The sequence below is a fragment of the Zootoca vivipara genome, chromosome 5, assembly GCF_963506605.1.
Source record: "Zootoca vivipara chromosome 5, rZooViv1.1, whole genome shotgun sequence".
Classification (NCBI taxonomy): domain Eukaryota; kingdom Metazoa; phylum Chordata; class Lepidosauria; order Squamata; family Lacertidae; genus Zootoca; species Zootoca vivipara.
The window spans coordinates 50,601,546-50,613,619 of record NC_083280.1 but is presented as its reverse complement, the minus strand read 5'-3'; the positions used below and the strand labels follow the sequence as shown (position 1 = coordinate 50,613,619).

Genomic DNA, 12,074 nt, shown 5'->3' with positions numbered 1-12,074 from the left:
CCATGTCTCTCATCCCTCTGCAGTGGCCTGACAGCTGGCAGGGCAGATTTCCATGTTACACTGACGTATGTATGGCCCTGTTGTATGAAGACATGTATTTTGTAATGTAATAATGGCTGTGCCAGTCTGTCCAAATACATATTTTGCTCACTTACACATGTAAAAATATGCTGGTGTCACCATCCTAACACTTTACCTTATTTATAAGTAAGTAACTGCGTATGTGGAAAATAGTAAGGGGAGTAGCTTCAATGTTTTTCTTGGCAAGAAATAGCAACCCAATACTCTTTTTAATCTCTCTCTCTGTGTGTGTCTCTGTCTCTCTTTTAAAGCTGCTTCTGGGGCAAGGTAGAGTATCCTGCCCCAGTGAGTAAGCTATACTCTGGTTGTGAATTGTTTATCAGCAAAGACTTTCCCAGAGCATGTCTGATTACAAAGAGACTTTCCAGCCATGACAGGATGGTGTGTGAAAAACTTCCAGACAGCTGTGTTTTTTAAGTTGTTAAAAATATTGATTTTATACGTAAGCTATCACTGGATCTTGCACTTACAGGAAATGTCCTCTTCCTGATCTTGCAGGAAACCATGTTTACTGTATGTTTTAGCTAAATTTTACTTTGGTCCACTTTGAACTGAGGTAAACTTCTGTTTCCAAAAGAAACAGAATTTCACTGAGAAACAAGGGTGGCCTTTGGGTGGTCTAATTTCAGTAGGCTGGTGCTGGAGTTCAGCAGTCTTTGGGTTGTTTTTTAAAGCTATGGCTAAAGAACTAGAAACAGGCCACAGGATTTTGTGCTCCCTCCTTCGTCCTTCTACCACCAATCTTGATGTACCCCGGCCCTGTTCCTTGTTGTAATACATGCACTGATGTTTCTTCTTGGGCTGCTTAACCCATCCTTTTTTACCTAGTCGTTTAGTGGCTACTGTGCTATGGACAATCCTACACATGCCTACTTGAGAAATGAGTTCCTTTGTGTTCAGTGGGGTTACTCCCAGTTAAGTGAGTCTAGGATTGCAGCATTTATGTTGGTGTCCATACAATAACAAATGATGGTAAAAGGCAGTAAGGTAAGTGGAGAATGAGAGGAGGTCATACAGTGGTATCTTAGGTTACGTATCCCTCTGGATACGTATTAATCTTTGGGTTGTGAACGCGGCAAACCCAGAAGTGTATACTTCTGGGTTTCATCTTACGCGCATGCGCAGAAGGGCACCTCCGGTTACGGACTATTCAGGCTATGGCTGGGCCTCCGGAATGGATCTCGTCCGTAACCAGAGGTACCACTATAATTCCAAAATTATGACTAAGCAAGCACTACCATTAGATCTGTCCCACTAAGGAAACCTTTATTTATTTCTTTAGTTCAGCAATGTCTATACCATTTAACACCATAGTTCCTAAGTACAGTGGTAGCTCGAGTTACAAATGCCTCAGATTACAAATGCTTCATGTTACAAACTCGGTTGACCTGGAAGAGTTACCTCGAGTTGAGAACTTTGCCCCAGGATGAGAACGGAAATCGTGTGCTGGTGGCGCAGCAGCAGCAAGAGGCCCCATTAGCGAAAGCGTGCCTCTAGTTAAGAACTGTTTCAGTTTAAGAATGGACCTCCGGAACAAATTAAGTTCGTAACTAGAGGTCCCACTATACACAGTGAGGTTACAAAAGAGGTAGAGATGATAAAATCAGTTAATATTACCCATCAAATCAGTAAAGCTTATTTAAAATGCCTGCTGAATATGTTTCTTTTTTAAAGCCCTTCACCAAGAGCCTAAAGTGCACCAGGGGAAGGGGCTTATGATCTCAGGCCGGGAGGGAGTTTCACAAAACTGGGAACCTTGCCAGAAACTATTCTGACTAGATCCTTTGAAGAATCATTCCTTATCAGCCTGCGTGCATAAATCACCTACCATACTTCTTGTTGGTTTCCAACTACCATCATCCCTGACAATTGGCCACATTGTCTGAGATGGATGGGAATCTCCGACCAAAAATATCTGGAGGCCACAGGTTTCCCACCTCTGACTTATGTGCTTCTGGGGTACAAATTGGCTGTGATTCAGAACTATTGTGCTGTGAATTGTGCAATAGTTTGGAGCTGGCAACTGTTTCACATGAACATTCTGGGCTTCACTTGCCTTTGTTGAACAAGTGCTGAATTTGTTGTGCCAGTTCAGTATTATTTGTGTGATGTGCTACAGGCAAACCAGCTTTTTTCTCCCTAGGCAGCCTTGGACCTTCTGACCACATCTTTAATTTAATTATGTTGTTTCATCCATGAGACTATAAAAAAAAACCCTGGCCTGCCACTGTTTGAGGTCTTGTTGGGAAGTTGCTGTTGGCCATTTGCAAATTTTCTAAAGGGCACCTTGAACAGAGTTGAATAAGTTTGGGCAACTTTTGGCCAGAGTATTATTAAAGCTGCCAGGGTTGTAAATCTTTTGAGGTTTTGATTTGGCTGTAGTGTTCGAAGGCACGGAGCCAGCAAATTAAACACATGCCTATTCTTTCTCTTTGTAGCTTTATTACCTAGACAACAGTGAAGTGCTTTGTATGCTTTAAATGTGCAGTTTGCTCTGAAATACTACTCAGTTTCTTTCTTTTAATTCAAACTTTCAGACCAAAGTATCATAGGAGTCTTTGTGGTTTGTTTTGTTAAACAAATGAGATTCTTGTATTTTGAGGATTGTTCCTGTGGCTCCAGCTTACTGGAGATTTTGCGTCTGTGTGCGTGTCCAGTTGTGCACGCAAAGTGCTCTACTCATATATGAGCAGCACACCTAAGCATTTTGTACTTTTAAAAAGAACTATCCTTCATTAAATTTGTCTATCAGTAACTGTTAGCTAAATGGAGACAAGCAGTGGGAAGTTTGTTACATTCCCCCCCCCCCCCCCGCTTATAAGCTTCCCAATAGAGATCTGGTTGGTCACTGTTGAGAACAGGATGTGGGGTTAAATAGGTTTGCGGGCCAGTTTAGCAGGGAGTCCTCTAATGTTATGTTCTTACTGCATTGCAGAGGATTCGACTATATGACCCTTGGGTTCCCTTCCAACTGCACAATTCTTTGATTCTATGTTTCTCTCTGAAGCAAATGTCGGGTTTTATTTATGCTTTCTTTAAGCCACATGGAGGGAGTTTAAAACTACCCCTGGTCATCAGCTACTGTGACGTTTCAGAGCACCTTGCCATGTGGCCATCTCAAGTGTGTGGAGTGTCTCCACATCCCCTGTGGTCGCCTCTAGTGGTGTCATGTGATAGGTGATTCATGTGGCTAGCCACCCAGCATGTTAGGATTGTTGCATGGAGGAGCAACCAAACCTTTCTGGTGAAATGTGGAAACAGTTGTAAAATGGATGGGGCAGAAGTGGTAGAAGTCTAGTCAATTTTTGGAGGGGTGTAACAGTGAGGGGGGATCTGGGGACCATGAAGGTGGACTCTGCCTCAGCCTGAGAGCAGGGGGGTTAAGAAGCCCTTGAGAAAATGTTGGGTCTGTTCTGTGGCAATCCAGGGTTTGGCAATGTAGTTATCTTTTCGTCGTGCTCTGGGCTCTGCTTCATCTGATATTCTTTTAATTATTTCATTGGACAGATTGATTAAAGAAAACAAAAAGCACCAGGAACTAATTTTGGGCATTTGTTCAGAAAAGGACAACTTAAAAGACAAATTGAAGAAAAGAACAGAAACTGAAAAACAGCACCTTGGCATTATTAAACAGGTATGGAGTTTTATGCATATTCATGCCTTGTTCAAGATATTTCACATAAAACTTGTATTTCTATTTGTACTTTCAGATACTTGGTTCAGTGTTCGTATTTCGTCATATACCCTGTTGACTCAGAAGTGTCCCACTGAGTTCAATGAGTCTTAACTCTTGGCTGTGTATAGGAGGGTTGCTGCCTGAATTGCCTTGAAATTATGTTTTCGTTGATAAATGCACCAATAATCTTATATTGGCCTGAGTTCTTGGTCTGTTTCTTATTGTTGAAATTGTGTTTGGCAGCAAATCTCTAGTTTTAGAGTGTTTTCCAAGGGAAATAGTACATATTTTATTTGCACTGAGATGTACATGGAAGCGCCTGGGGCAATATTTAGATTCTCTTTTTAATAGAGCATCATGTTGCATTATATATGACTGTTTAGTTGCCCATGCTTACTAGAAGTGAAAGTGTGTTAAATTCAGCCAACAAGGCTACAAAATTACTACCCTGCCAAATGTTTTGTGTTTTTTAATTGCTAGACTCTGGGGCCATCCCTCCAGCAGCCCGTAGGATTTCTGTGTTTGGCCTGACTGGGAAGAGGGATGGGGTGATTTGTCCCTTAGATATCAGATAGCTCCTTACTGCCTGTGGATACCAGATGAATACTTAAGACCACAGCTATGCTGAAATTATTGTCAGAACCTGGAACCATGATGTTCTTCTTTGCAGTTAGAGGCCAGAATAGAGGATCTCCAAAAAGAAGTCAAAGCTGCTAAAGATAAACTGCTATCCCAAGACGCTGCTGCGAAAAATGCCATACAACAACTGCACAAAGAGATGGCTTTTCGTACAGATCAGGTGACTTTTTTTAAAAAAAAAGTTCTTGTTGTGCTCTCTGTAGGAACATGAAGGATGATATAGGCCACTGTATGCATTAAATATCTTCAAGTATTTAGTCGAAAGCTAAACATATTTTGACTGGTGCTGATGACTGTAGATGGATGTCAAGTCACTCATATCATCTCCGTTCTGGATTCTGCAGTTGCTGAAGATGTGTCCGGAACACACCCTCTGAGACAAGCTTTGGTTGTTGCAGCCATAGGTTATAAATGTTATAAGGATAAAGGGGGGGGGCTTGAAGACAAGGTGAGGTATAGTCCCATCCCATGTGTGCATAGTACATATGACACCTTCTGTTAAAACTAATATGGTGAGACAGTATTCAGCATTCCATTACTATTGGTGTTCTATTACTGTTACCCAGACAGACAGAGTGACTATCTTTTCACAGTTACCAATACAGCATGGTGTTGAGGAGAAAAAGTAGCGACTCTTACTTGCTGTGCGCAATCTGAATCCATTGTACCTATTTTACATGGATAGAAATGGTGGGGTGTGCGGAGTGGCAGAATGAGAAAGCAGATGGTCCTACCCATTGGTCTTCTACAGATTACTCCTGGGAATGTTCCCCACAACAAAAAGGGAGCTCATCCCTGCTCTAAAGGTTATTAAAATGGCAAAACCCCATTGCTCTGAAATGTTCAAGAAAGGGCAAGGCACAAATGTGATAAGGGTTACAAAATACAATTTACTTATTTATCTGTATATTCTTGTTCCGTTATTTTCCCCTTTCCCCCCTCCATTCCATTTATTTAATTTATTTTTAGATGGCAATTTGCTTTGACCAGTAACACATTTATTTTATCTGTTCTGACTTTGAAAGGTTCAGATTAAAAAACATTAAAGTCCTAGGCTGAGTCATATTTTCATTTTCTTCTTCCGCCTCCTTTTCAACATTCCATTGGAAGCTAGGCATTCTTCAGTCATGAATTTAGACCACGTTGCTTCAGTTGCAGTGGTTTTGTATTCATATTATCTTGACGGATGGGGAGGGGGAGGCATATATTCACTCTCATTACCTAAAGTAAACTTGTAGTGTTTGATATTCTAAGGCAAACAAGAAATGTGAAGAAGCCCGCCAAGAAAAAGAATCCATGGTAATGAAATACGTTAGAGGAGAGAAGGAGTCCCTAGACCTACGAAAGGAAAAAGAAATACTTGAAAGAAAATTGAGAGATGCAAATAAAGAAATTGAAAAGCAAACTAACAAAATAAAGCAGCTTTCCCAGGAGAAAGGACGTTTGCACCAGCTCTTTGAAACCAAGGTATATCCACTTCATGTTGAGTTTCTTTTGTATTCCTGCGGCTTACCTTGAATTCCAGAAATGGGATTAAAATGCTGAAATGACTTGGCATCTTCTTTCAAGTGAATGGGAAACAGAATATATTGAGTCAGATGAAGTTGAGAGTTCTAGTAGAAAGGGGGCTGATTTGAATACAGTGGCAAAAAGCTACACTTCTATAGACCTTAATCCCAAATTGGGGTGTTGAATGCTGCATGATCAAATAAATATGTGGCATCTTTGTTTCTTCTTTTTTTGGTTGGGAGGGGGGAGATGAAGGTCTCCTTGCCTAGAAAACTTTTAACTACCTAAAATGAAGATGCTCAATGTGTATTTATATGTTGCATGTAAAAATTAAGGTTGCACTTTTGGGTTTCTAGCATCAATTTTTTAATGTACGGTAGGTTTTTCCCCCACCCCACCCCACAAATAATTATTTTCCTAAATGTTTTTTACTTGCATATACTGACTATTGCGCTTTCCCGAAAGTGATCTGGTCCACCAGTCCTTCTTTACTAGCCTTTCACAGCCCTTGGCTCAGTTGGCTGCTGCTTGCAGTTGACAGCAGCTGGTTTAACCCCCTCTCTGTGTAGCCAAGTGCTACAATGGGGATGGAAAATCTCGTGCACTGCACTTCTCTGCTGATCTGCCTCCATTACTCGATAAATTTTCCAGGAAATATAGTCCCATTAGAGTTCAGGACTGGACAAGTGAGCCCTGGAAGGTTTGGAGAGAATTTTTTTTGCACTGCTTTGAGGCTTCAGAGAATGATTTCAATACTATGAAGATTTTGCTGCCCCCACATGGTGATATTGATATTTTCCTTGACACTGGATTTCCTGGAAACTGTGTAGTAATCATGTCTAAGGCATTTATGTACATTAAGTTTAAAATGCTTCTGTCTTATTATAAAGCAGTTGAAGAATGCAAAACCTACATTCGGCAGAATGCTTTTTTCCAGTACAGATATTGTGTTGCTTTTTCTTTCTCTGTTCTTCTGCATTACATGTGTTTACAATGCCAAATGAGCAAACATGACCTCTAAAGCTAGATGATATTAAGGAAGAGAAGGAGGAAGGATAAGGGGAAAGAGAAGGAAGGTAGGAGGAGGAAAAGATGAAGTGAGAAGTTGGAGCAGGGCAAACACGGGATTTGAAGAGCTCTCAAGAATTCAGACGTGTGATACCTTATTATATATATATATGCCATAATATATGACATGAAGCATTGCATTATCAATACAGTAGTCACATTAGATTGCAAAACAGAAATTCAAAGACTTTTCCAGAGATGAGACCTTTTCGGCGTGGCTGTCATTGTTCAGTGACAGGCAAGCAGAATTCCCTGAAGACAAGAAGACTACAAATACATTTTGTTCCACTTCAGTGAAATCATTGTGTACATGCTTAACTCCTCACTGCTTGCAGAAAGGTCACTTGTATTTCTGCCGCTCTGGGCCTATCCATTTAAAAGGCTTCATTTCAAACCTAATAATCTAAAATTATTCTTTTCAAGGAAGCTGAAGCCACCAGAATGTCAAGAGAAATAGAGAAATTAAAAGAAGAAATGAACTCTCATGTGATCAAAGTAAAATGGGCCCAAAACAAATTGAAGGCTGAAATAGATTTACACAAGGTAGGTGTGCTAATATTATAGAGGGACATTTTCACGGCGGCTCCTGTGTCTCCTCATAAAGCATGTGGTGCAAGGTTTGATTGGCTATTGCTGTGGATGTAGGACAAGTTGATTAACACAATGGGAGCGTAACTGGAATGAGAGTGGTTGGTTTTTTTTTAATGGTCCTGTTCAGTGTCTTCATGTATCTGAGCAATGGAAGTTGGAAAATGGGTAAAAGGTTGAGAGTTGGCATGAAATGAAAACCTACAAACTTAGCAGTGTAGTTCTGCTGTAATGATAATCAGAGGAGTTACCAGTGAAAGATTTTTGGGTTGCACTAAACACTTCACTTGGTGGGCGTGGACAAATAGGCATTTGTTAGTATTGTGGGGCTAAAAAAAAGTTTCAAATTCATAGTGACTCAATAGTCAAGAATTTAACACATCAAAGAGTTTCACACAGACTGCTCTTGGATAGTAATGGGATCTTCAGCCAGTGTCTGCCAGTTAATAAATATAATGTTCCGCAACCCTATCTTAGGTATGGGGTGGTGGTGTTGTGATGTTCAGATATATCCTTGGTTGTTTAAGGAAAGCAGCGAAGGCTGCCACCCCATCCTGTCCACATTTGTTCAGACATTGGTCCTTCTGATGTCACTGAAGTTTACTCTCTACATACCGGTAGGTATAAATGAGATTACAATTTAAGCCTTTACGTTCCTTTGTTCCCAAAGAATTTAGCTTTTTTTTCTATTGGATTTTTAATTTTGTCCTCTGCTGCTGGCATTAAGCAGGAATTTTGTCATTTCCATGCAGTCCTGAACTTACTGTCGTTGTTCTACATATTCATTTAATTGTAGCTAACAATTGTTTATCTGTTTTCCAGGACACCAAAGATCGGCTTAAAGAGGCAACAGCAAAAGTCACTCAAGCAAAAGAGGAAGCTGAGCAAATACGAAAGAACTGCCAAGAAATCATAAAAACATATCAAGTGGGTATAATGTTGCATGAAGCAAAATTAAGATGTTGAACTTATGTATAGGTTTTCTTTTCTTGCATGTCCTACACTTGCCTCTAGCCCTATAGCTGAAATGACACAATTCTTTCCCAAAACCTATCTGATCTAATGTCATTTCTAAATTATTGTCCTGGCACAGGCAAATCCAGATACGTTGCTTGCTAGTTCATCTTACTCTGGCCATGTGTTCTGATCTTCTGCACTATCGCATCCAATAGGAAGGTCTTTCTGTTCTGCTGAGTGTGCATAATATTATAGTTATTTTTTAGCCATCATACAAGCCAGAGGTACTGACCTAAGGTGTAGTGAACACCTGTGTGTGGCAAGGCTAGGGACCAAGGATACTAACTAAATTATGCCCAAGACTCCTTAAGTGGCATGCCATAGCCACCACCCAGCTTTTCTCAGGGCTGAGTTTCCTCCTCTCAGGTGAGAAATCTTCAGTCCCAGTCTAATGGAGGACACTGGTTCTAATCTTTCTATATGACAGAACATATGCAACATCTAGAAATAGTATGACCTTTTTGCTTTCACATCCAGAAAGTGCAGGTTTAAATATACACACACATTTAGAATTCAAAAATACAGGTCCTGATCAGGTGATCTCATAACTCTCCTGCCTGCAATAAGCATGTCCTTGCTTATTCTTGGGAGACTGAGGGCTGACATCAGACATTACACAAAGAAAGTGAGTGTTGAGTGGCAATAACATCTGATGTCATTCCTCTGTCTCCTTATTTATCCTTGGGGATATTGATTGCAGGAGAGAGCCATTCTGTATCTTGACCATGCATATGCTTTCCCAGTGTAGTGTCTGAACGGGGGAGCATATGCATGTCCCTCGTGACAAATTCACATAGTCCACACACATCTGGTATCTTATGTTTGTTGTTTCAGAGTGATTGTCTCTCCCTTTTGCATGTTACCCACAGTTCTAAAAGCAGTGATCTGTTTCCAAGTTTGACTTAGAAGAAAATAAGCTCATAGTGTTTGGACTGTGAGTCTGGGATAGATGACTGTAACAATAAATACTTGTACAACAAAAAAGGTATTTTCAGTTTATGGATTGGTTTGTGAAGATTTAATACTGCTCATTCCCTCTCCTTAGGAGTCCGAAGAAATTAAATCAAATGAGTTGGATGTAAAACTCCGACTTACAAAGGGAGAGCTGGAAAAACACTTGCAAGAGAAGTCTAACCATCTAGAGGTAAAATATATTACTTGCTTCAGTGGCAGCATTTAATGAGGGTTAAGGCTTGTACTGGGAGGAAAGAGTATAGTGATTGGTCCAAATCATAATTGCTATGTAGATTCAACTGGACAGGATTGGATCCCATTTTCCTCCAAGTTGTATTCATAATTGTTATTTTTCTCTTTCGAAGGTACATCATGCCAAAATAAAAGAACTTGAAGATGTGAAGCGAACTTTTAAAGAGGGTATGGATGAGCTACGAACTCTAAGGACAAAGGTGAGAGAGAAGAATTCCTTGTAGCCAAAAGAATGAAAGCAAAGGGAAGGAAAACTAGCTGTATTAGTAACCTGGATAGTTTGACCAGATAGGTAAAGGTAAAGGGACCCCTGACCATTAGGTCCAGTCGTGACCAACTCTGGGGTTGTGGCGCTCATCTCGCGTTATTGACTGAGGGAGCCGGGGTACAGCTTCCAGGTCATGTGGCCAGCATGACAAAGCCGCTTCTGGCGAACCAGAACCGCACACGGAAACACCGTTTACCTTCCCGCTATTTATCTACTTGCACTTTGACGTGCTTTCGAACTGCTAGGTTGGCAGGAGCTGGGACCGAGCAATGGGAGCTCACCCCGTCGCGGGGATTCGAACCACCGACCTTCTGATCGGCAAGCCCTAGGCTCTGTAGTTTAACCCACAGCCAGGGACCTGATGGTTCTGTACGATATATAATGGCATTGTACTAGCAGTAAGTCCAAGAACTAAAATAATGTGGTACAACCACTTCATCTCGTTTCCTGCATTGCATTGCTTGTTACAGTGGTTGAAAAGAGGTCTTTCAAGTGCCGTTCTAAAGTAAGAAGTATTGAACTTGGCAACAAGTTCAGAGGATTTGGGCCAAACATAGTCTCTCAAAAAAATTATTGCAGCAGGCATTTCTCCGGTGCAACCATCCTTTTCCTGACCTTGATGTTTTCCTTCTGGAGTTGACATGGCAGCTGTGAGAAGATTAATTTCCCCAAGCAAATGAAAGAGTTCCTGAATGGATACAAGAGCTGCTTCAGGGCCGTGCTCAGCTCTTTCGACCTTGAATTCAAGTACTGTCATTGAAATGGCTCCAGTGCTACCACAAATTTTATTTTTTGTGCAACAGGCAGATAGGGCCAGGAGGCAGAATGGTAGTGGAGATAGATATCATATTTGGAGTCTCATTTGATTAATTCCCTACAGATATATGATGTGCATTATTTGCTGATTTATGTCGTGATAAAATGTAAAAACTTTAGTTTTTAATTCTTCTACTGAAAAATGTAATAAATGGCATCATCTGTCAGTAGAGCCTTCAAACTCCCCTAAAATCAGGTAGGAAACCTGTCTGTTGCTAATTTCCATTAGAGAGCCACCAATTCACAAGATGTTAAAATGTAATACATTTGCATTTCACTATATCTCCCAAGCATTTAGGATGCAGGGCTATATCTGGTTTCCCCCTCTCTCTGCAAAGTTTAGGGGAGGAAAAAAACTTACTGCTTTATATTAAAAGCTGGTTACGATTCTGCTGAGTTCAAGCAGATGATGGTTCTTTTGTCTTTCCTTACCATACTTTCCACACAATTTCTGTTAAAACAGCCTATCCGATTAACTGTAACTAACAATGCCTAGAGATTGAGTGGCTTTTTCTCTTAAGTTTTAAACCCCAAACCCTGAAAATGACAAGTAATTATACTTTTGTCAGAGCACTTTCCCAAACAGATTGTGTCCCTTCTTATAAACAGATAGGTAGGGAGACTTCCGGTCTGCCGCCATCAGCCGCCGGCGGGGTTCGTTTCGGTCTCCGAGACACCCGCCGCTACCGGGGAGGGGGAGAGTCGCGCGGGCGCCGCGACCTCCCGGAGAATCCCCAGATTGAGCGTTCTGGGGGCTGATACCCAGCAGTGCTCCAAAAAAAAAGCCATGGAAACCGCCCGGAGAGCCCCCGTCGGAGCCTCCGAGAGCAGGCTGTACATGGCGGAGCCTTGGGTCCATTGCTACCCCGGTAGCGGGAAGCTCCGAGCCGGAGACAGAGGAGCGGCAGATACCTTCAAATTAAGATCTGGACTGTGAGTAAGATAATTCAATTTGGTTTTTAAAAGAAAAATTTGGACTTGGGAGGGGAATAAAAAACGGAGGTCGTTCCCCCCCCTACCCGGAAGGCTGTGCCACAACTAACTTGCCTGCAGCCGATTGAAGAGAAGGGGCGCAGATCCCCCTGAAAATTGAACTTGTATCCCCCCTTAGAAGGCAGAACTAAGGGGGGGGAATATATACACTTTAGACTGTGTTGGTTAATTTGATATTGTGATCAAGAACCCCCCTCCCGGAAACCGGGGGCA

General features: G+C 41.4%; 1 protein-coding gene across 5 annotated transcripts in view; it reads left to right on the top strand.

Moving 5' to 3' along the window:
* Positions 1 to 12,074, top strand: part of CCDC186 (coiled-coil domain containing 186) — a 44,215-nt gene that overhangs the window by 16,142 nt on the left and 15,999 nt on the right. For all 5 annotated transcript variants that reach the window (XM_035132455.2, XM_035132453.2, XM_060274755.1 and 2 more), the window contains 7 exons: positions 3,589 to 3,715; positions 4,428 to 4,556; positions 5,651 to 5,863; positions 7,397 to 7,516; positions 8,384 to 8,488; positions 9,624 to 9,722; positions 9,898 to 9,984. In XM_035132455.2, the coding sequence (XP_034988346.1) occupies positions 3,589 to 3,715; positions 4,428 to 4,556; positions 5,651 to 5,863; positions 7,397 to 7,516; positions 8,384 to 8,488; positions 9,624 to 9,722; positions 9,898 to 9,984 (880 nt within the window). The remainder of the gene's footprint in view (positions 1 to 3,588; positions 3,716 to 4,427; positions 4,557 to 5,650; positions 5,864 to 7,396; positions 7,517 to 8,383; positions 8,489 to 9,623; positions 9,723 to 9,897; positions 9,985 to 12,074) is intronic.